Source organism: Schistocerca americana, chromosome X (genome assembly GCF_021461395.2).
Source record: "Schistocerca americana isolate TAMUIC-IGC-003095 chromosome X, iqSchAmer2.1, whole genome shotgun sequence".
In the NCBI taxonomy this organism is placed as follows: Eukaryota; Metazoa; Arthropoda; class Insecta; order Orthoptera; family Acrididae; genus Schistocerca; species Schistocerca americana.
In genome coordinates this window covers 804,236,683-804,261,727 of record NC_060130.1, presented here as the reverse complement: position 1 = coordinate 804,261,727, position 25,045 = coordinate 804,236,683, and the positions used below count along the sequence as shown (strand labels likewise).

General features: G+C 38.9%; 1 protein-coding gene across 4 annotated transcripts in view; it reads right to left on the bottom strand.

Moving 5' to 3' along the window:
- LOC124556685 (protein FAM102A) overlaps positions 1 to 7,150 on the bottom strand; it is a 460,608-nt gene extending 453,458 nt beyond the window's left edge. For all 4 annotated transcript variants that reach the window (XR_006968659.1, XM_047130653.1, XM_047130654.1 and 1 more), the window contains exon 1: positions 6,366 to 7,150. Coding sequence is in view for 3 of the 4 variants with exons in the window: in XM_047130653.1 (XP_046986609.1) it covers positions 6,366 to 6,514 (149 nt within the window). In the remaining variant the exon portion in view is untranslated. The remainder of the gene's footprint in view (positions 1 to 6,365) is intronic.
- Between the last annotated feature and the right edge of the window lie 17,895 nt (positions 7,151 to 25,045).

The following is a 25,045-nucleotide window of genomic DNA, read 5'->3' as shown; positions in this document are numbered from 1 at the left end:
CTGACGTTCGACGGGAAGTAGCAGACAGAAAACAGAAGAGCAAAGCGACAGCACCAGTTCATCCCCTGTTCAGTCACCAGCAACAACGTTCACGACTAAAGTCGAGAGTGTTTCCTTAACACAACTGAGGAAATCAAAGCGCCGCCACAGCAAAAAGAGACTGCAAATGAGTCGTGCTAGGATCTGGCATCTGGAAAGAGGAACGTCAACTGAAGAACTCCCTCATGGTTACACCATATTGTACGAATGTCAAAGTGTGCATTCAGATGCAAAGAACAGGATTTTTTGTCTCCCAGCTCACGTGACAGATGCTTACCTATGAAAAGTAATTATTTCTACTTTCACGTGCTTCAATTTGGAGCAACAATTATTCACCAGTGCTGCTACTAATAAATAAATGTGTAGAAAAAACACAAATGAGTGTGGTATTATAGTTTCGGTCTTAGTGTAAAACCAGCATTACGAGTAAGTGACACGATGTTTGAGAAGCGACGTGTGGAGTAAGCTAGATTCACTCCACAGATATTCCTACTCTTTGCGCAACAGAGAAGAATGAACAACCTGGAAGTCGCTCAATCGACGATGTTCTAGTTCATAAGGAGCAAAACTAATGACCAGATACGGATTTCAGGGCCAAGTGAGTTCTGTGAATATGGGGCTAGTCCGATCTCAGTCCATTTCTTGCAGTGTCGCCGTCGCTCAGTCTCTAGCAGCATAAATGACTAGCTCACTTCATCAAATTTTGGTCTGTAACTGTTTAATAATTGTAATGTTTATTTTTGTTTGTGATTGTATAACCACGTTTAGTATGTTTGCTTCTGATACAATGGTTACATTATTGTATGACTACTATAGAAAAGGTGCATACAGAGCACCAATAATCCAGTAGCGTATAATTAAAAGAACAAAAAAGGACTCGATAAAGATGATATCAAACACTTGTATGGGCGCTACATGCGAATTCCAACGGAATACCTTGACCTCACAGTTAACAAATAGGCCATTCACTGTGTATGGCGCTCACTTTCCCGAATTCCCAAATCAAAACAATCCTTAAAAATCCCTTTCATGGCAACGACAACAGCACTGCAGGTTGTAATATTTAGTTTGCGTTTATGTTTAGTTCAAACCGCAAATTAGCAATCCCAGATCACCGCCTACGAATTCGGGACACTTCCTTGAACACCATATACATAAATCTTCGTTAGGCTGAGCTAAGACTTCACGTTAATGACCAGACGGGGCATTAAGCACAACTGTAACAATCAACTTAACGCTTTCTTTGAGGCACTACGTCTCACTATGTGCACGAACAGTTAGCAATATTGCTGAATCGAAATATCTAGGGATTAAGCACTGTTCACTAAATATTTGGTTAAATGATTGACTATAACTTCAGACTATAATAATTATGATCTTCAATATGTCGACTGTCCATGTCGGGAAACATAGCATCTCTATCTCATCTAACACGGTATCAGCAGGAATCAATCTCAGCACTAGCTCTAAGCATATTTTTCAAAACCAGGCAATGTCTACATGTCAGTGGTACAGTAGAGAAGTGTTCTGGGAAACTTAATCATAGGCCTGCGTTACGTAAAAAAAAAAAAGCGTTGTGAATCATTGTTCTCAACGTTCCTGAGCAAATACGATTTTCTAAAGGGGAAGACGGTCAAACTACGATGATTGCTCTTCTATGGATAACGGTTCGTGATGGTGCAGTTATAAAGACACTACACACGGACAAAGGACGACTGGCGGTTCAAATCCTTTTCCGTCTAATCTTTGGGCTAGTTTCCCTTACACATTCTGGCGAATTTAGGAGTAGTTTCTGTGAATACTCCACAGCAGATTTCTTTCAACACTCCCGTTCAAATTGCACTTATATCAGGGGATTCGAACTACGAAACTTTCTTTTGTCTCTTATGTAGGTAACAGGCCGTCATAACCATGGGTATCTTCAGAAATGTGTCGGATGGGGAGGGGGGCAAGGGGAGAGGGAGACTGTAAGCGACATTTTCTACAGCAATTTCTAAAATCATAGTTTCACTGAGATCAGCCACGTAATGCTATAACTAGCTGAAACACAGGTTTAGCTGAAACACAGGTTCAGCGGAATCACGGGACATTAACTTCTTGAAGTTTATGAGAATTCTGATGAGTAAAAACTCCGTACTCCAGATTCCACTGAAGCAGCCAGCTCCCTACGAATAGGGTTAGTAGAGTATTCCATTCCTTTACTATACTCCAAGCACAGGCCCAACGGCCTCACACTGCTATGGCCTATTCTCTTGTGGTAGTGATGAGAGGGCAGTCCATCATCGAAAGCAAACTATCGTTTTATTATTTCAGTCCGTATGAACAAGTCAGATTCCGCTGAACTGAACGCTTTTAACTAAATCTTTAAAACTTTGTAGTCGCCACGTGCCACCTCATTCAATCCATTCGTATTCGTTTTTACTACACGCTGTATTTAGAAACTGAATGGTACTCATTATTGCGTTACACTGAGGTGTTAAAGTCGTGGGGTAGCGATCTACACATATACAGATGGTGGTAGTATCGCTTACACAAGGTATAAAAGACATTGCATTGGCGGAGCTGTCATTGGTACTCAGGTGCATCATGTGAAAAGGTTTCCGACGTGATTATGACCGCACGACGAGAATGGTAGTTGGAGCTAGACACATGGGACATTGCATTTCGGAGATAGTTAAATTCAATATTCAGAGATTCACCGTGCCAAGAGTGTGCCGAGAATACAGAGTTTCAGGCATTCCCTCTTACCACGGAGAACACAGCGGCCGACGGCCTCCACTTAATGATCGACAGCAGCGACGTTTGCTTAGAGTTGTCAGTGCTGACAGACAAGCAATATTGCGTGAAACAACTACAGAAATCTATGTGGAACGTACGACGAATTCATCCGTTAGGACAGTGCTGTAATTTTTGGCGTTAAGGAGCTATGGCAGCAGACGAACGACTTTAATGTCTTTGCAAACAGCGTGACATCGACTGCAGCACCTCTCCTGGGCTCATGACCATATCGTTTCGAGCCTACACGACGGGAAAACCGTGGCCTGGACAGATGAGTCCCGATTTCAGTTTCTAAGAGCTGATGGTAGGGTCAGAGTGCGGTGCACACCGCACTATGGAAGCTGGTGATCGTTCCATAATTGTTTGGAGTGTGTTTGCATGAAATGGACTGAGTCCTCGGTTATGTTCGGCTACTTGGAGACCATTTGCAGCCATTAACGGATTTCGTGTTCCCGAAAAATGATTGAATATTTATGAATGGGAATGTGCCATGTCACTGGGCCACAGTTGTTGGCGACTGGTTTGAAGAACATTCTGCACAATTCGAACGAATGACTTGACCACCACGATCGCCCGACATGAACCCCATCGAACATTTATGGGACATAATCGAGAGGTTAGTTAGTGTACAAAATACTGCACCGGCAACACTTTCGCAATTATGGACGGCAAGAGAAGCAGCATGCTTCAATATTTCTGCAGAGGCTTCCAACGACTTGAATCATGCTACATAGAGCTGCTGCACTAAACTGGGCAAAAGGGGGTCCGACAAGATATGAGGTATCCCATGAATTTTGCCATCTCTATGTATATGCTGGTACTTAAAGCAAAAAAAATTCATAAAATCATCTTACATTAAAGATATTAATTTTCGCGACTGTCTTATCCTAAACACGATTTTGTGAACTGAAGCATGTCGACGACCCTACATTGTTATTCTCTGCTGCTGTTTGGTGGGATAATGACTTATGGTGGTGGTGGTGACTTCTAATTTGAGCGCACCAAAGTCGTCAACAAATTGCAGTTTTGAAATACTTGTTACCGAAGTTGTTAATATTGTTCTCGCTATCCTAACATACTACTGGAACGTACCTTTGCATTACGTCGGTAATGTTGAGAAAATCTGACTTGACAACTAGGGGAAGGAATTAGCTCAGGTCAACGAAAATACATAAAATCGTAAGGCACATATCTTAAAAGATCGAACAGAAGAATCAGTCGGAGTTCGTAGAGTGTGGTTTGGCGATGGGTGTTAAAGAAACTCTTAGGTTCTAAGACTGACTCCTCCCTGGTTTACACTTTTTTTTTATCTGGTGCTTACAATGAGTTCTATCCGGGACGTTTCGCGAATGTCATTACCGCCAGCTTGAACCACGGTTCGGAATCGACATCAAGCTGTCGGTTCTCCTCATAACTGGCTGGAGAAGCCGATCGAAAGTTCGCAAGGCAGGCATACGAATATAGCTTCCAATAGGATCATGCCTAGCGAAGCCATTTGATGCTCAAACCTAGTAGGAAAGATACGAAGACCAGGTTATTAGAGAATTAAGTACTAGTTCTGATTGGGGAAGGCAGTCGTGGGTCCTGGCGTTCGCTAACATACCTAGCAGAAAGACTAGGAAAATGAACTATTTGTCATTCGTCTCACATGGTTTACGGAAACCATGGCAAACCAATATCTTGACGGCCAGCCAGGGATCTGAGCTTCGCTACTACTTCAGAATACTGCATCTTATCAAGTATAAAAGGACATTTGAAAAGTCAGAACGAAGCAGTAAAGTTAGAAATCTACTACGGATACTAAAAGACTGCCCAGTTTATGGCAACTCGACGAACATTTTGGTCGAACAAACCAATAGCTTAGCCATACTTCGTTAATAAAGTGAACTCACAGAGATGCGAAGCATTTGGTGGTGGTCGAGATTTAACCTGCAGATTGGGTAAGGTGTTCTATCCCATCAATCTGAAACACCAATCGCACGAGCGATCACGAAGCTATGTTCAAGCTTCCAGTCCCAAGCCATAGGACTGGGGAAGCCAGGGTAGGCACTTGACATCGAACCCAGTGCCTTAATTCTTCATGTTCATATGAGATAGCTCTAGAACATACATGCCCTAAAAAGGTAGAAGTCTTCAAAGCATACTATTTTTCCAGTCACACCCGGCAAGTTACACTAATAATACGAGTAGTCAATACCTATTCAAATAAACAGGTCCTTTCTCTAATAACCTATTTGTAACAATACTCTAAATAACGAAATACTGCAGGAGAAAAAAAAAAGTTATAGATATTGTCTGCGGGCTACTGATACGAAAGTGAACGCATGTCTGAGACATCATGAAATCAATTTGTAACTTATCGCCTAGCTATAAGTGAATCGCGACGGCGACGAATGTCTTACCACCACATTCAGTTTTTCCGTTATCGGAAACTACAAAAAAATCGAATAATGCGTTTCCAATTTCATATTTTTGTAAGTTGTCTACAAGTGATTCAGTTTATGGCTCTGATCATAATTTATCCCATGATGGGCCTTACAGCAAGTACAGGATAGCCATGCAAAAGTGCCCCCCCCCCCATACACACACACACACACACACACACACACACACACACACACACACACACAAAGTTATTCGCCTGGTTCAAATGGCTCTAAGCACTATGGTAATTAACATCTGAGCTCATCAGTCCCCTAGACTTCGAACTACTTAAACCTAACTAACCTAAGAACATCACACACATCCTAGCAGGAGGCAGGATTCGAACCTGCGACCGTAGCAGCCGCGTGGTTCCGGACTGAAGCGCCTAGAACCGCTCGACCGCAGCGGCCGGCAGTATTCGCCTGTTTGAGGTACACAGAATGATGTTTACAATCATCGCACAGAAGACAAGTAAAGTAGCAAGAACATAGTGACAGCTACAGAGACTGTCATCTGAACATGTCAGACTGACGATAAATATCTGATTACAGTCTAGTACTGATGCCTTAGTGAAAAATGGTTGACACAAAGTAAGGGGCGTTGGAAGTGCCACATTCTAGTCTAACAGTGCTCAAAAACTTATCAAGAAACATCTGAGCACACACATGAAAATTGCATGCAGTAATTTTGTACTACAAAGCTAGATCCCATGCAACTCTCAGTGAAGAGTAAGGCATGATTCATGTTTTTCACTATTGCTGTCTCGTATTTCTAGGCAGCCGCTAATGCGAAATTAAAACAAATTATGTTGGTACTTGAGTGTTACAGTTGCTATGCCAGCTACAACACAGAATATGGGTATACCAAACAAATGTTTATTGGGGGTGTTGATTCTTCAGAAGTCCAAAACAATGCATCTTTTCAGTGGGATGAAACCAAACTTTTACTGCCTATTTTAAAGTTAATTGCAATTAATTATCTGAATACCGGCACGTAATGAGATTTACGTCAACTGTCCATTAATTGACGGCGTGAATCGTACACGCAGGAAATAATTCGGACATCAAGGATGAACATAACACAGCAGAAGCAAACCACTATAAATGGTATAACAATGATCTTACCGACTGGAGGTTTCCGTAAAGCTGCCACCATCCAGGAGCCGCACTTTAGCAAACAAAACAGCACTGACGAAGGGTACCGCTGTCAGTTCTTCGAGGCAAATTTCTACTTGAAACTTGTAGTATTTCTTTTTCTTCATCATAAATGCCATCGTCTCTACACAAGCTGCACTAATTTTCAAAACAAACAACACATTTTGTACTAACAGGCACAATCTTTTATTACAAGCAACGCATTCTTTTTCACCCGACACGAATATAAAAAATATAAAACAAGCAGGAGGTTACAAGCCCTAATTCCCGATAATGTGCTACAGGTACGAAAGATTCGTAGCTTAAAAAACTGCACATAAATTTGTCAATAAACCTGCAGAGGCACTAACTGCAGCAGTTATTTCAGACTTGCTGGGTTTCCTCTGTAGAAATACAGAGCAATACTACTGTTCAGAGTGTCTTCTGATCTTCCTTACTGTCCTGTTACAGTTCACAAAGCCCGTCTTAAAGTAATACATACCGAAAATCCGAAGTTAGAACTATACTATCAAGAGAATCGGTTTCTCAAAATATAAAAACGAGTAGCAGCTTTCATTCTAGCACATATCACTCACAGTTCACATTCTCATCAACTAATTTTGCTAATTAAACCTTGTTAATGAAATTTTTGACACATCAAACGCTCCTCCGCAGCTTCTCCACGTTAAGTTGCCTTGATAACCAAACCAAGTTGCCGCTGCTAACGTTTCACCTGTCAAACCGTCTCCCACACTAAGCATAGCGACATCTCTAAGGCAAAGATCACAAGTTAAAAGACACAAACAGAGAAACGCTCAATATGCATTATCTGTGACCAGCACCCAAAGATATACACTGGACGATATATAAATGCATTCCGCTTTCGGCTTGTTGTGTAGTGTTTAGTCCAAAAACCGAAATGCCAGGGAAATTACAAAGCATAAGCTGAAGGCGAAACAAATCGATTAAGCGCAACGTATCTACACTTCTCAAAGTGAAGGCTAAATGAAAGCCTGGTTGTAAAACTGAGCATGTGCGACGTACTGACGGCAAAGAAGTAATATGAACAATATTCTGTAATTACATAAGAATGAATACGAATTTAAACTAATAACGTTTACAAAGTAATTAGTCCAAATTTATGACTTAGAACACTCTACTTTTTACAGATCTTATGACTTAGAACACTCTACTTTTTACAGATCTCGTTTTATCCAGCTAGTTACTAGAGGACACATTTTGAAAGGGGCTGGAGATTAAAACGAATACAAAAATGGGAAGACTCAAAGGTTAATGTAAAAATGCGAGACACTGTGGTTTTCATTTGGTTATGTGCAAATCCCGAATGTTCGTGTTCTCAGTTATTAACGTGGAACGAATTTAAGCTTCAGCAACAAAAATTGCATGGTATTTGCCCTCCAGACATCTAAATAATCAGCAGTGATGAAAAAATGTACTATGTGCAAATTCAATGGTTTATTTCAGACACCAGTCGAGCGCCAAAACCAGAAAAAAATGAGTTGATAGCACCACATTTGTCTATGAGGGTAATTGCACATTTCAGTGCAGAAAGCAGTCAAATATCTCCAACTGGTGTCGTCTGGCATGACGTTTAATTTCGCGTATATATCAGAAACCAGTCAAAGGTCTCCGTTTGTCTGGTTTCTGCAGTAAACTGTGGGGACACTTTATATTTCTTTGATGTCAATTCTGAATTAGATGTTCAAATGTTTTCATTGTTGTCACTAATCAGTTAGCTTGAGCTTTTCGGATAAGTCTGTACTGTTTTCCAGTGTTCATAGGTTTGTGATGATAATAATAAGCCTATATCAAAGTGAGATGACTGCAAGTTCAGAAGACGAAACCCAACACAAAAGGAAATGAGGAGTAGTAAACCTACAAACGTAATTGTATTTGGAATGCAAGGGTGAAAGGAGAAGGTTACGTTTCTTACTCTGGCAAGGAATTACGGTTCCTAAGGAAAAGAAGCCCAGCAGTATCATTTGCAAGTGCAATGGAAATTATTATTTAAACATTGGCCAGGACATCATTAATGAAACGTGGAGAAATTTACATTTTATTGAAAATAAAAACTGTCAATATATCTATATTTAGACTTTGATTGAGGTTAATGAAGTTAAGTGTAGATGGGGAAAACTAGGTCCAGCCGAAAGGTCAGACAAAGAAAGTGGTATGCTTACTGAAGGCAGTTTTAAAAGAAATCACTCTTACAGATATAATGTAAGGATTGGCGGTGTACTAAAACATGGTTGCAAGAACGTGTTTATGGAAATCTACGGTATAGCACATAACAGATTTGGGAGAATTTGCCAATTATTACTTAAAAATACTAGTCTTAAAGACATGATGGGCCAAAGCAGGTGTCGCAATGCTCTTCCTGGCAACATTTGTGTACGTATCCACGATCATATTGAAAATTTGAAGTTAGAGAGACCCATTATGGTGAGCAACACACCCAATTATTTGGATGCTCGTTTAAATGTCCATAAGATGTTCATTAATGACAACACTGACTTAAAAGATACTGTCAAGTATCGCTTTTACTATTATTATTTTCATGAAAACTTTGGGTACTCGTCCAGCGAATCACAGCCTGACGTAGGTATGCAGTCAAAGGGAAAGCCTAAACGCAAAATTGAAGGACAAATCCTTGAATGATAATGCTAAACGTACGGCAACTGCAGAGTTGATTGTACACAAGGGGTGGGCCAGAAGTTTTATATTAGCACGAAAGAGGCGTCGCAAAATTTTGACGAATAACCAAACAGCCACTTTATGTTTTGTTTATATGCAAACGTTGCCGCTCCCGAATATTCCTGTTCAGGAAATTTTTTACATGCAGCAGCTGTGGGTTAACGTTTTTAGCATCCATGATGTGAAGAGCAACAAGTCCAAAATCTACCTTCATCATGAAAGTGGAGGTAACAAGTCTCCAGATGAGGTGTGCAGATTGTTATTGAATTACATAGAGACTGAAATATCCAGGAGAGTAAAGAGATTGACTCTTTTTAGTGATGGTCGATCAGGACGGAACAAGAACCCCACGGTTGTTATGTTTTTGATGAACCTATGTGACAAAGGGCGATTTGACGGTATCGCCCACAACTTCCCTGTTCCTGGTCACTCGTATTCACCATCTGACATAGACCTTGGGGCTATGAAGCGTATCGTGAAAAAAGTGGATCAATTTACACACCAGGGCAATATACGGAGCTTATGCTGAAAGCCAGTAAAACAAGTCGTTTTACTGTACGCAAAGTTCCCTTCCAAGATGTCAGAAGTTTCAAAACATGGTGGCGTCACGCATACAAAAAGCTTACAAACTTCTGGTAGAGGCGTTTCTAAAGACCAAAGGAGAATTTCAAGATATTCACATACAAACAATTTTGTTACAACAGTAACACACCTGGAAAAGCGGCAGTAAAGCCACATATTGAATCAGTCAGCCAACTTTTACATTGCTGAAAACAGAGCCTGCTCCTGACTTACCCAGCAATTTGGCTTACCCTTCAGGAAAAGTAAGTTTATAAATAATATAATATATTAGGCAACTTCCACATAAAAAATACTGTTAGGTGTAACTATTTTCTTTCATTCGAACGTTTACTTAAAATTTTGTAGTGCAGTCTGAAATAATATATTTTTTGGCCATTCTCCATGCATGTTTAGGTCTGAGCCTTAATTTCTTCGTTATTGCTTTAGGTTTCTATCAATATTCAGAAGCTGTGAGATCTGAATGTCCTAAGAGCTTACCTGGTGGGGTATGAAACATTTTATGACAGCATTTTACAATGGCCTACAACAGAGGCAGAATGTGCTGTGAAATTTGCTTATGAGGACTGAGCAGCTCCTACTGTGATGATTGAAGTAGTTGATTATTTCACCTGTGTATTAGTAATGTAGTCCCAATATCATTAAAAATTCTGTCCATTTTCAAATATAGGAGTTTTATTTGCAAATCCTAAAAATAAGGAGAATTATACCATAAAACTATGTTTGCTCTATTCATTTACTGCAGAAACCAGTTAAGTAAACTTTTTCATTCTGATGACAGCAATGTTAAATAGCCCAAAATATTTTTTCTTTGCTCAATGATCAGCAGCAATATATACTACTTTCAGAAAACATGCCGAAGTCACTATCGAAACATGTAGTATGATCTAGACAGTGTTTTGTGTTTTCCCAAAATGGACAAACTTGGTGCTTGACTGGTTTATGAAATAAATGATACAATTGACAAATTTGAATCATTGTCATTGGTTATTTGGTTCAAATTGTTTTCACTCTTAACCAAATATAGCCATGCCACATCCCAGTTCCCTCTTCCTATTTGGACTCACACATCCATTATCATCCTATAACAAATAAATATGATTGTGTTGTGAATAAGCTGATGCCTTATAATGCCGAAGATGTGGGGAAGAAGAAGAAGAAGAATAGTTTCACACAGTATGAGGCACTGATGTCTGAATCTTGAATATAGAGTAAGGATTTCATGTGATTTTGCATGATTTAATGAATATATAGCAACTGATTACAACAACATTGAAAAATTATGAATGACTCTCTTATGTGATGAAAATCAAAGTAACTAACTGCTGGCACATAACTAATTTATGTTACACACAACTAAAAAAGTAACATTGGATACACAACACAGACTAGACATCAAATCCTTTCAAGAAGGTTGTAAAAGGTATCTATTATGAAACAGTGTCATTAAACCACTTAGCTAGCCAATATGCAAACGTTATGTTTGTCCATTGTTGTCAAACCTATATAATTCTTCCTTTTCTCAATTTCATTAATTCTCAAAATGCATTAAAATTACAAATTAGTCCATAAGAGACATTAACAAACTGTCAATGAGAATTGTGCAGAGCTTGAACTACTTAATGGCATATAAATTATTTGTTTTAACTACTGACCTTATAGCTACAGTTATAGGGGACAGAAAATGCAATAAATATGAAATTAGGATCACATGTGTGAACAGTATAAATGGCTTGCAGAAATTATAGGGCACAAAATGTTCATGACTTCAGATACTCCTGTTGCCAATATTTCAATAAACTCCCTTAAACAAATTATATCATACTTTGTAATAAACACCCAACTTGTTTTCACAGTAGATGTAAAGTAAGGCATATTACACATTAAGGTAATTTCTGGATTGTGACATAAAAGATTTGTGACAATGTATCTTGAACAACATGTAAACAAACAAAACAATGGACTGTTCTAAGAAAGAGTATTATGAATCCCCAACAACAGTAATACAAGTTGAAACTATATACAATGCACACCAAGTCAAAATAGCCTGTTGAAACTGTGTGAAGTGGCTTGGAATGAAAAACTAAATTGAACTGTAAGATTAAATGGTCGATTATATGGTCCACAAATGGGTAAATTATTTCCCATAAATAACTTTTACAAAAGGTACATCATTATTGCCAGATGACTAGGAATGAGAATTTCAAAACTGACAAAGCTGGTCAGCTGCTAGTCTGTTGCTGTTGTGAGCATCTGTGGAATGTGGCTGAAGGACAATGAAACCACAATTAGGAAACGTGTTGAGTGTCCACATATCACCACAGAAAGTGAAAGTTGAAAGATTGACACTGACAACAAGAAGACATTTGGCAAATCTCAAGATAAGTCATAAACTTCACAAAATATAAATGATACGTAAGTGATATGAAAAATATCATATGTTTGAAGCAGAGAGATCAAAATTGTAAAATAATCTAATTTGGATGACAATATAACATAATTTGCCACAAGTAGCTCATTATAAAATTGTCCGAGTATGATGAAATGTATTGTAATTACAGATACAACTAAGTGAGGAATGTACTAATTATTGAATGATTATTAATGTGATCCTGGCTGTGACCACACAGCCCAGAATTGTTTCAGTCTCACTTCATATCATCTTTTTCTCTGTCAACAGCCTGATGATGACTGCTGGCTGACATTGGGACAAATGCATTGGATTTGATCTTGCTTCTCATTCATTTATTCCTTTCTTTCTGTCTTTTTTCCCCATCAAACATCTTGTTGGAAAGATTTGGTGGGGGGGGAGGGAGTAGAATCAGATATGGAACTTCAGGTCATGGGTTTATGAAACATGTTTCCCCTACATGACTGAAATTAGAATCAGCTGGGGGAGACTTTTTAGAACAATTGACAGCTGTTGAAATATACTTTCTTCAATACATATCCCAGCACAGAGGCAAGTACTTGGGTTCTTCGAAATACAAAAATATTATTAAACTATTTAAAGGCAAAGTAGATGTTATGTTTGCCTGTACAGGTGCTCAAAAATGTTCAAGATTCATTGGTTTCCTTCAGAAGACAGATCCTTTACTGCATCTAATCTATAATGAGCTCAACTACACCATCAGGACACTCATGAATAGATTTTGTGTTAGTGCTGCTCCACTGAGTCTGGAAGCATTTTGTGATAATTCTTACTTGCCACTGAAAAACAGTCTTCAACACTAGAGAAAATGAGCATCTCAAGAAGCTAAATGCACAAGAAAGATGCTAAATTTCCATGCGAGCTAGAAAGCACAATGTGTTTGCTTCTACACACATTTTCGAAAAGCCTGTTTTCGATAAACCTGTGTTGTGGTGTCTGACTTTGGATCCTGCAGTAGTATCGTACACAAAGGTAGTGACATTAGCTGCAGTACTTCCAGCTGAGTACTGTGAAAACTCACTACTTGATGAATGGGAACTATTGACATTAGAAGATGACTCAAATAGTGTCAAGCACCCAGTGGACTTGAATCAGTTTTTTGAGAAAATATATACCTCTGAAGAAAAGAAATACCCTATTGTTATGAAAATTGTGAGGGTTTTACCTGCACATCCACAAGGCATTGTCGGGGAACATCTTGAATGAAGACACCGCAAACTAGTGTGAATGAACATTGGATACCTATTTGACTGTAAGAGATGCTGTGGAGAAAGCTCACTTCGGTAATTATCACTCAGTAACTTCTTCAATTTGCACGCAGAGCCCATGTCAGATACAAGCAGTAGTGAAAGATGAGAAGAGGGTGGCTGTGGCAGGATGGAGGAAACTAGAAAAAGAAAACAAAATATTGCAAGAGAGTATATAGAGTAAGTTTGAAAAAGAAAAAATAAGTATTTAACATGGTGAACAGCCACTGAAGAAAATGAAAGAGGAAGGAAAGAAGAAAAAAATGACTGTGACAGATTACCGGATGATGCAAAGAAGGGCTTAAAAGAAGCAATACATAAAAAAGGGTTTATGGGAATTAGTGTGGCCCAAGCAACATTGGGGAGTACTACAAAAATTATGCGACAAGAAGTGAAGAAAATTGAAGACATGGAAAAGGTACCAAAAGCAGCTGATTAGCAAAAAAAGCAATGTTATAACAACATTTCTTCACAGAAGTAAAAAAGCGAGACCCAATGACCTAATTTTGTAAAGAATGCTAGATGATTTTTCACACTACATTTAGAAATTAAAAGTTGAAAACATTTTGTTTGTATTATTCACAAAATGGTGCTGTACAGCTGCACTTTCAAGCTGATTCTAGTTTTAGGTATATTTGTGTTGAATAGGAGCATGCCAGTGCTATTGCAATATATTGAAGTGATGTTACATGAACTTTCGGGTTATTGAACACGTATCAATAATTACGGATTTCTGTAGTTGTATATCTACGTTTGGATGTAGCTGTATTGCATTGATGTACTGGTGGATATTGTGTGGTATGACTCCTGTAGTTGATAGTATAATCGGTATAATGTCAACTTTATCCTGATGCCACATGTCCTTGACTTCCTCAGCCAGTTGGATGTATTTTTCAATTTTTTCTCCTGTATATTTGTTGTATTGGGTATGGATATTTCGATTAGTTGTGTTAATTTCTTCTTTTTATTGGTGAGTATGATGTCACGTTCGTTATGTGGTGTTGTTTTATCTGTTATAATGGTTCTGTTCCAGTATAATTTGTATTCATCATTCTCAAGTACATTTTGTGGTGCATACTTGTATGTGGGAACGTGTTGTTTTATTAGTTTATGTTTATGGCAAGTTGTTGATGTATTATTTTTGCTACATTGTCATGTCTTCTGGGGTATTCTGTATTTGCTAGTATTGTACATCTGCTTGTTATGTGATCTACTGTTTCTATTTGTTGTTTGCAAAGTCTGCATTTATCTGTTGTGGTATTGGGATCTTTAATAATATGCTTGCTGTAATATCTGGTGTTTATTGTTTGATCCTGTATTGCATTTATTATTATTATTATTATTATTATTATTATTATTATTAGTATTTTAATTCTGTAATAGTTTTATAACTAAACCTCATAAGGAGTACAATAGTGGTATATGTGCAAGAGCTTTGGAGTACACAGTTCATCACACATTGTTGACCTTGAGGATCTGCAAGAGGGGATCCTTACCTGTCTCAATGTTGACCCAATTAAATCATCAATTGCTATTGCAGTGGGCACAGAATCATCAAGATTGGAAATTGTATCAATGGAAACATTTCACCTAGTCAGATTAATCATTTATTATTACATTAAGTCATTGGTGGTCTCCAGATATGTTATTAGCCAGATTAATATCTGCTCAAAACATACACTGTACCACAGATGCAGGCTGGTTGCTGTGAGGGACATTCACATGTGCTTCCATGGGCCCTGTGGTAGTAATCAAAGGCATCATGACAGCAGTTGACTACATGAACTTTATTGGTGACCATCCGCATCCCTTCATGCTTCACATCTTCCCTGACAGTGGTAGTGGTGGTGGTGGTGGTGGTGGTGGTGGTGGCAAGTTCCAGCAGGATAACTTCCCATGTCACAAGGCCAAAAATCTGCTACAATAAAGTGAGGAGGACGACAGTGAACTCGCATAGATGACTTGTCCACAAAATTTGGCTCATATGAATCTGATGGAAAACATGTGGGATCCTCTCTCTTTCTCTTTCCAAGCATTAATCCCTACATGCGGGGTCTGCTGTTATGGATAAACTGACATGACATGTTAATTTTTAAGTGATAGTTGGATGCCCTTCCTGTCGCCACCCCGTACCCCCCGGCACGGAATCAATGTACCCCAGCTGTCTGCGTCTAGTGTAAGCCATGGAATAGCGTGAACGATCCAGGATGGGCCCTTGTTGGTAGTCCACCGGGCAGATGCTAAAAAAAAAACTGCAGATTTTGAAATGTAGTACAATAGAACTTTTTTTTTTTACTAGTACAAATATTCTATTCACACTTTTAAAATGCATAGAAAAGCGTTAATGTTTTAAGATGTCTCGATTTCAGAAATATCACCCCCCCCCCCTTTTCCCCGTGGAAAGGCACAGTACCTTAACTTAATTTTTTACAAATCAAGCACTGCATACACTTATTACTGTCTGAATTATTTTTTACCTGAGATTGCTAATTTTCTTAATTTATATAACTGACTGATCTCATCTGAATTTATATGAACAGGTAAACTTCCTCTAGTGACCAGTTTTCTGCTAAAACTATTTTACAAGCTGCCTTACATTTATTACTGGACTGAGAAATGCAATATTTTTTAATGTGGTTCAGGCATGGCACTAGACATAAGAATGACATACACCAGCAACCAAAAAATCTGTCCCTGGTGCTGAGAGTGCTAAGTATGATCATAAAATATTTTCAACTTTCTTCTCGCTGAGCTTAAAATCTTAATGAATAGTGAGTCTCTTCTCAGAACTAACCTACACCAATTTCTGTTGGCTTATTCAATTTGCTCTGGTGAGGAATTTGTGAATGAGAGGTTACCGAAGAAGAGATACAGCTAAACTGTTGTATCATTGTCAAATGTTAACACAAGTGTTTTATGCAGATCATGTTATTTTCATTTAGTCATTGTATAGTACAAATACGCATTTTTACTGTATATGTATGTATTGTTGAAATGACTGTCCTGAAGCATGATATCAACTGTACCATATTGTTCTGAACATTTCATCAAGAAGGTGTGAGGATGGCAACCATTTATTGTTTTATTTATAATATTGTAGCATTTATTGTAAAACTGTTGAGTAGTAAATTGTAATTAACTATACCTATAAATATATGTAACCTTAATCTTGACATATTCCTCATCCAAGGGAATTAATTAGTATCTGCTACATGGATCAGCACAGTGAGGAGCTTGCCTTGGATGTGGAATATGTCAAGATTATGGTTAAATATATTTATAGTTACAGTCAGTTACAATTTTGCTATTAACAGTTTTACAAAATTATGTTACAATATTACACATAAACAATAAATGGTTATTGTCTTCACACTTCAATGACAATATGTTCAGAACAATAGGACATGCACAGTTGCGTTATGTCTCTCGAGGCAGAGGGCCAATGTGTAGGCTGGCCGCATGGCCTTGCCTGCTCACCCTTGAGTGAACAGGTGGCTGTTCCTTCAGCAGCACCTGACCAGAAGCACGTGGACAGAGGTTTGCTAGTTACTAGGAGCTCCAGTGTTAGGTGTGTTATGGAGCCCCTTACGAAGATAGTGTTCAGGGCTGGAAACAAAATATGTCTGTCAAGGGGTCTCATTTGAGATGTGGAGGCGGCCTTGCCTGTGGCTATCGAACATACAGGGTCCAGTTGTCTGCAAGCTGCGACTCGTGTGTCACCAATGACATCTGATGCATTGGTTCTGAGACTATACTCTGTTATTACAGTTGGCTGGTGGAGGTGGTGAAGATTGCTGGCCTCGCATGCATGGTGCAAGCAGAGCTTGCAATTTGGAGCATTATTTCCAGGGCTGATCAGGGTCCTTTGATTTGGAGCTGAGTGGAGAGTCTCAATCAAAGGCTTCATCATCTCTGTGATGGTCTTGTCTGCAGATTTCTGGACCTGCATTATCGTGTGGGGATTTGGATTGTACTTGTGGAGTGCACGAAGGGTTTTTTAAGGCTAGGCAGTAGTTTGAGATATTCTCATGAACACTTGCCAGTCAATATGCATACAGGGAAATCAGACCGCATTCAGAATAAAGACAGTTCGATTGTAAAAATTTTATAAGTAAATTGTCGAAGTATTTGTAACAGAGTTCTTGAATTTACTGCCTCCAGGAAAGTTCTCAACCTCAAATTATTCTTGGGACTGAGAGCTCACTAAAATGTGAAATAAAAAGCTCTGTGACAATTAGTGAGTCTTAGAATGTTTATTGGAAAGATAGATTAGATGCTGTCTGAAGGGGAGTGTTCATTGCAGTTGACAAAAATACTGTCTCTACTAAAGTTGAAACAGAGTGTGATAGTGAAGTTATCTGGTCACACATAACAGGTCTAGGTGACACAAAGTTAATTGGTGGATGTTTTTACCAACCACCCAACTCTGCTGTGACAGTTCTAGAGTCATTCAAAGGAAGTCTATGGTCAGCTGCAAAGAAATACCCAGATCATGGAAAACTAGTTGGTGGTGGCTTTAACCTACCTAGTATAGATTGGGACTTGTGGGGGTATAGACAGACAGTCTTGCAAAGTGCTTTTGAACACGTTTTCCAAAAGCATGTCTTGAGTGGCTAGTTTGGCAGCCCACACACAATGGAAGTATCTTGGTGTCTTGGACCTTGTAGCTACAAACAAGTATTGATGGTGTCAATATCATGATTTCATCATAGTGACTGTATTCAAAAGTTAATGAATCAATCAAGAGGGTTGGGAGAGTATTTCTGCTAGAAAGAGCAGATAAAATCCTAGTATATTTTACATTACTCTTAAGTTAATCAAGTATGGTTTATACCATGCACATAATCCACCCTTCTGTTCATTATGGACATATAATCAATCATGTTTTGTGAGGAGACAGTATTAATCAAATGTAGTTATGATGGTGTGCAAGAAATAATGAGAGAGTTTGTTCAGTGATACATTCTTCATAGCAATGGGACAAAAATCTTTCTTGAACCTAGTTGATTTTAGGAATACGCTATCACTGTCAGGTAGCACATATTTAACATCATTTATATTACATCCTCTTTCCAATTTCCTTAAATGAGATTTTCTAGACATGCATTGTGCCTGGTTGGTTTATTGTCAAGGCAAAACAAATTAGTATGCAGTCAAAGGCTACTTTCAGGATTTCTCAGAGATTCTTCAGCATTGGTGTCACCAGCAAACCAATATTCAGATCCAATGAGATACTGGTTTACAGTTAACCAATGGGAGAACTGGGAATCTGCTAGAGAATGTGTTGACATCCAGAAAATCCAGTGGGTGCTTGGAATGTTTCAATGGTTCAAATCACCAAGCCCAGATGGAATCTCTCTGGCTCATCTACAACAAGCAATACAGGGATGAATGAGATTCCTATGCAGACTGTTCAGACTCAGTCTAGCAGGAGTCATTCCTCACAGTTGGAGGACAGTGACGGTCACTCTCATTTTGAATTGGGGGGGGGGGGGGGGAATAGATCATGCCAATGCTAAGGACATGAGACCAATCAGTCTGTCTTCTTTTCTTCTAAGAATGTTAGAAAACTGCTTAACATGCACGTTAGACAAAGGATGTTATTACATAACAACTGACATAGTATCAACCAGTGAATCAGGCAAAACAGCACCATATCAACTTTGGAAGGTGAAAAAAGTTCTATACTTCCAGGAAATCACTCTCGGCATCTTCCTGGATATTGAGGTGTCTTATAGCAATATCACCTCTGAATCTGCTATCAGAGTTGCAGAAGAACATGGTATTAAGACAGGTGGATTAAGATCATGTTGAGTAGACGAAAGAGCAAAGCCACCATGATGAATGAGAAAATGGTGATCACCATTACTAGAGCATGTCACACAGATGGCGTTTGTCCTCAGTAATGTGGAACATAGTGGTGGCTGAACTCATCAAAGAGTTAAATGCTAGATGTTACTTATGCCTAGGATATGCTTAGTCATAGTAATACTTGGCAAATTTGCAAGTACCATTGGAGGAGGAGGAGGAGGAGGAGATTGGTGTTTAACATCCCATCAACAACAAGGTCATTAGAGATGGAGCAAAAGCACGGATTGTGGATGGAAATCGGCCGTGCCCTTTTTTACAGGAACCATTCCGGCATTTGCCTGAAGCGATTTAGGGAAATCACAGAAAACCTAAATCAGGATGACTGGACACGGGTTTGAACCATCATCCTCCTGAATGAGAAAACCATTGGAACAATGGCATAATGTGCTCTTAAAACTGTGCAAAACTGATGCAGGAAACAGGATCTAAGGGTCAGTCTCAATATCCAAGACACAGCCTGGAATTCTACCAGTGGAGGGGGTACTGAAGTATCTAGGAGTAACTGAGGCTGTGAAACTATCATGGACCCCTCACCTAAAGAATATATGTTCCAAGGCATAGGATGCTCTTATGTCCACTAAAAGAGCCTGTGGTAAAAACTGCGACCTAAGCCCCAGGAGCCACTACACCTCTGTAATAAGACATATGATAAATTATGGGGTTACAGTTAAGTGGAATAAGGTAGAACAGAAGCTTGCTGTTAAGAGGCTTGGCAAAGCCTCCTTAGCCACAGTAGGCAGAATTAGCAGCACACCCACTACTGGGATGGAGACCATTCTGGACATGCCACCACTACACCTTTAGGTTACAACAGAAGCAGCAGCAGGGGCATATAAATTAAAAAGTGGAAACATTTAGGATATCCAGAATACCACATCAGTATAATAAACATGGTACATACAGGAATGGCCAGGAAAATGTCAGGTGATTATACAGTAACTTCCAGCTGCTTCAATAAATCTTTCAGTATATCAGTTGGAAGGAGGGAGCAGTGGAAGAATGAACCACATTAATGCTCAGGAGAGACAGTCTGGTTTACTGACGGAATGAAAACAGACGAAGGTGCTGGAACATGGTATAAGGGTATAGCCTATACTAGACAGGGCAATCCCTCTAGGAAAGCTGGACATGGAATTCTAGGCAGAAATATTTGATATCAGAGTGAGTGCAGAGGAGAACCTATGTGTATGCTACAAGGGTCATGGCATCTAGATTCATTTGTTCATTCATTCATTCAGCTGAGCAGCTCTGAAATCTCTATCATTCCCAGCCACGAGGACAAAGATCATTGCAGAATGCCATAAAGCCCTTGTCTGGCTAGGAGCAAAGCAACAGGGTAAACCTACTGTGGGTCACTGGTTATTCAGGAATTAGTTTCAGTGAGCAAGATAATTGGCTGGCCTTGAAAATGCAACAGCTCCAGTGTTGGACCAGAAACTGTCACTGGTTCAGGAAGCAGCACGCAGAATATTGGACTAAATCCAGAAACAAAAACACAACAAGCTAATGATGCTGAAGCCATATTTTGAGAGCAGCTCTGCCACCCTGGGCTTCCACAGGAGACAGAGTAACTAGTGGTAGGTCATAACTGGTCATGGGAATTTCACAGAACAACTGCACATAAAAAAAAGGATATGATAAATTGAATAATTTCAATATAAAACTCCTGGTGCACAATGCTATCCTCTTCATCTTCTTTCAGCACAATTAACTCATATTAAGATGACTGTTGTTTTGTCTCCCTGTGTAAATCAAATAAAATGTCAGCAAAAAATGAAATATTATGCCTCTTGTATCTAAGTAAATACATTGACAGATTATCTATACATTCCACAACATTGTTGGAACCAGGTTTTTTTTTTGAGGGGGGGGGGGCACTTAACATCTTTTCACTAATATTATTATGATCATATTTAACTATTATGTATGTGCTACCATTTTCTTTATTTTATTTATAGTAACCTGTTAAGAATTTAAAGACAATTGTACTGTAACATGAATCACTTATATAAAGTAGTTTAACTTCAGGAAGTTTATTTCTTACTGACTGTATATTTACTTAGAAGAAAGAAAGAAAGAAATTTACCATTTTTAGTTTCTAATCCAAACTTATGTTTGTCATTACATGCGCATTTTTCCTTGTAAGACCCATGCATTTCATAGATCTATATTATCTAGTGACACAACATGTAAGAATCCCACAGGTATCTGTCTGTGAACCTGATGATGATGATTTCGATTGTCAGGTGAAGTCTTGGACATTAGAGTCAGTTTCCTTTAAGAAGAGACTTATATTTGAGACTGTGGATGGTGTTCTGGGATTTTAATTTACCACTTCTCCAATTTCTTCACTTCAGAGTAGTTAAACTTCTGACCATTTCATGTGTGATGACCCCTTTAAAAAGTACATGTATTTATGAGTGACAAATATGTAGGAATGTTCTGGTAGAATGTAAATAATGTAGGGGTACAGCAGACCACTCACTGATAGGAGAAGTGCACACACACACACACACACACACACACACACACACACACACACACACACACACACACACACACACACCCGCGCGCGCGCGCACAATGCAAGTAAAGGATCACTTTTTCAGAACCCCTTAACTGTCTCCCAGCGGAATGCATGAGTTGGAAATGTGGCTCAAAGGCGCCTACAACCTTCCTCTGTAACTATGTGAAAGCGCAGCACCCTGTGATATCAAACAGCAAGGAGTCAACACACAATGCCAGAGCTCAGAAGTTCATGATGTCACATTGGCACCATATCTCACTGCAATTCTATCCAACACTACCATTGACATGTCACACACTGGGAAGGTCATCACACCCCTTCTTATCCACGTTTTACACCTTCTTCTGATGCCTCTGCAATGGAGGTCAGAACTGTGATGCACATCATTGAAATTGTCTAATTTTCTTATGGGTCACCAAGAAAAACTTTTCAAACACAATCAGCACGAAAGGCCTTCAGGACGGGGCTAAAATGGCAAAAATGGAACTACCCCTTCCATTGGGCTGTCGATTCCCACACATTTTGAGGTTGAAAGCAACAATTTGCAAAGTGCTGAGCAACAAAACAATGTTTTTGACAACATTCAACACTGATGACCTGACCTTCCATGACCTGACAACCCCCCACCAAACACAAATGATTTAATGCTTTTCTAAAGAAATTGTGGGGCTGCAGCCCTAACAAACACGACCTGCCCTCTGTGAAGTGTAGCATCATTGCAGTTTTTCCATTTTTGGTCTGGTATACAGAGTGGAACCACTAAGGACCATTTAAAACCCTTCACCAAAATTCTAACATAATCCACAGAAGCAAAATATGTTTATGGTTTTTAGCTGTTTCGTACTTTTCTTGTGATGTGATCACAGGGGAGAGGAGGTGGAGGTGTGACACTGGCAAATGCATGAATAAAATGGTGAAAGGTCTCTCTGAGATGCCACAATGTGGCAACACCCATGTTGTACCCAATGCGCCTTTGTTGATTACATAAAAATGTACCTGAACAGAGACTTCAGCATCCATTAAACCGAGTAGCTCTACACTGCTACTCTAGAGCCTTGCTTGTAGGCACACAGAATCTAAGTGGTGTCAAAGGAGTTGCCTGCCCTCAGGCACTACAGCAGCAGTGGTGTGCAACTCATGTGAATGGGTATTTAAGTCTCCGTACAGGTACATTTTTGAAGTGCTCAATAAAGTTGCATGGTTGGGACTGAGGGCAATGGTAAACTGGGGGGACTTGGAGGGTTCCATTGCTATTTGTTCATGCATGTGTCAATGTTGCACATCCCCATATACACACCACAGGGGTGTGCAAAACAGGAGGGCTAAAAAAGCATAAACATCCTTTGATGCATCGGATCGCTTTTAAATTTCATTGAATTGTTTTGAATGGTCCCTAGTGGTTCCACCCCATATACCAGAATAAAAATTGTGATTGTGCTAACTCCAAAGGGGTCAAATCATGTTCAATGGGTTTGCAGTTCTACAATTCCTTAGAGAAGGTCTGAATCATCTGGGGGAGGCAGTTATCAGCAGTGTCAAGAGTTGTCACCTTTTTATCATCACACTGTGAAGTATTATTTTAGGCCATGAAACGTTCAGGTGTCAATGTCCTAAGAGGAGAGGAGGTTTCATTGATGCCCTTTATGCCATCTTCCAAAGGGTTTTTGTGTTGATTCTGAGCTGCAGTGGGTCTGCAAATACACCTCTCCCAGATTAGTTCAAAGCAAATCTCAAAAATATTTGAGAAAATTAACTTTGAAGTTTTCTGACTAATTTTTATAGCTGAACTTTGGCAGTGTCCTTTCAAGAAGCAGTGTGGCTATGTGGTACAGTGCTCACCTGACACATGGGGGGGGACATGGATTCAAATCATGGCAGAATCAAATTTTTAAACAAAGATGCATGTTCTGTGAGCATTTAGGTTAAGTGTAAAATACAAAAGTACAGAAAAAAAATTTAATTTGTAATTTTTTTAAAAATTATACAGAAGTGATTAACAAAAGGTTGGCAATTAAGAATTTTTATTTGGAATTTTTTGTGATTAATATATAATTAGAAATAAGACAACATGCACTTTTCATAAAAATAACAAATAGATGCGTTAACTAGTTTATATCTGATGAAATTTATATTTAAGTGATGTAAGTATTCAAACAGAATGGAAAAAATGGAAAAAAAAATGACTCAAAGGCTAATCGATCTAGCAATTACCACTCTTGTGTGTTTCTTTGTATTCTGTGCTTCACGGAAATGCTCATGGAACATGTCCTTTGTTTAAAAATTTGTTTCCACCTGGTATTGAATCCAGGCCCCCACACACTGAGCAGGCACTATTCTACAGAGACAAATGGCTTGTTGAAAAATGTGTTCTTTATTTTAGCATATCAAACTTGGTTGGAAAACTTCAAAGTTGATTTTCTTGAGAATTTTTTGGGAGTTTCATTGAATTGCTTTGGGAGATGTAGATTTGAGTTCTGGACTTCACATAACATAAATACAAAAAATTACAAAAATTCAACTGTGAAATGTTTTCCTCAGCAACCCATGAGAAAACCACGTGATTGACATGCTGGGAATTGCAGTTCTGATCTCCATTACAGAAGCATCAAAGAAAGGGGTAAAATGTGGGTAAGAGGGAGTGTGATGACATTCCCATCTTGTGACACATCCACAGTGACTTTGGGCAAAATTGTAGTGAAATTTGGTACCAGTGTGACACCATTAACCCATTTTGCACATCTCCACCCTCTGTCTCTCCCCTTCCTCCTGCTCCTCTCCCCCCCCTTCCACAATCCTCTTACTCTTCTCTCAGACCTTGAACCTTGTTTATTGTCACTGCAAATGAAACCTTGATTCAGAAGAGAAATCACTTAAAATCAATAGATAACTCGGTTGGGATCAATGGAATACGTGGTATGAAAGACAACCCTCCAGCTCTTGGATCTGGATGACAGTAGCTTCAATGACAGTATTTCTCATGGTTTTAATCTGTGCATGGGTAGTATTAAAAATTTTCAGATGATACAGATTCTGTAGTAATTATAAGCTGATAAACCATAAAATCAATTTCCCTGTTTTCTGTAAAACTGATAGCGAGGAAGGAAATGAAACAGCATATTATGTGTATACAATTTTTCTTTGAATAATTACATAAGGTAAAAGAATATAAAAAAAGGAGGAACAGTTTGTCCTATCACCTACATGCTTTCTTAGCATAGTTGAAACAACTGACTGAGAGAAAGAAATCTAAACCACCCATTTTCACAGCACAGTGTATCGTTTTCTTTCTCCCATTTGATTT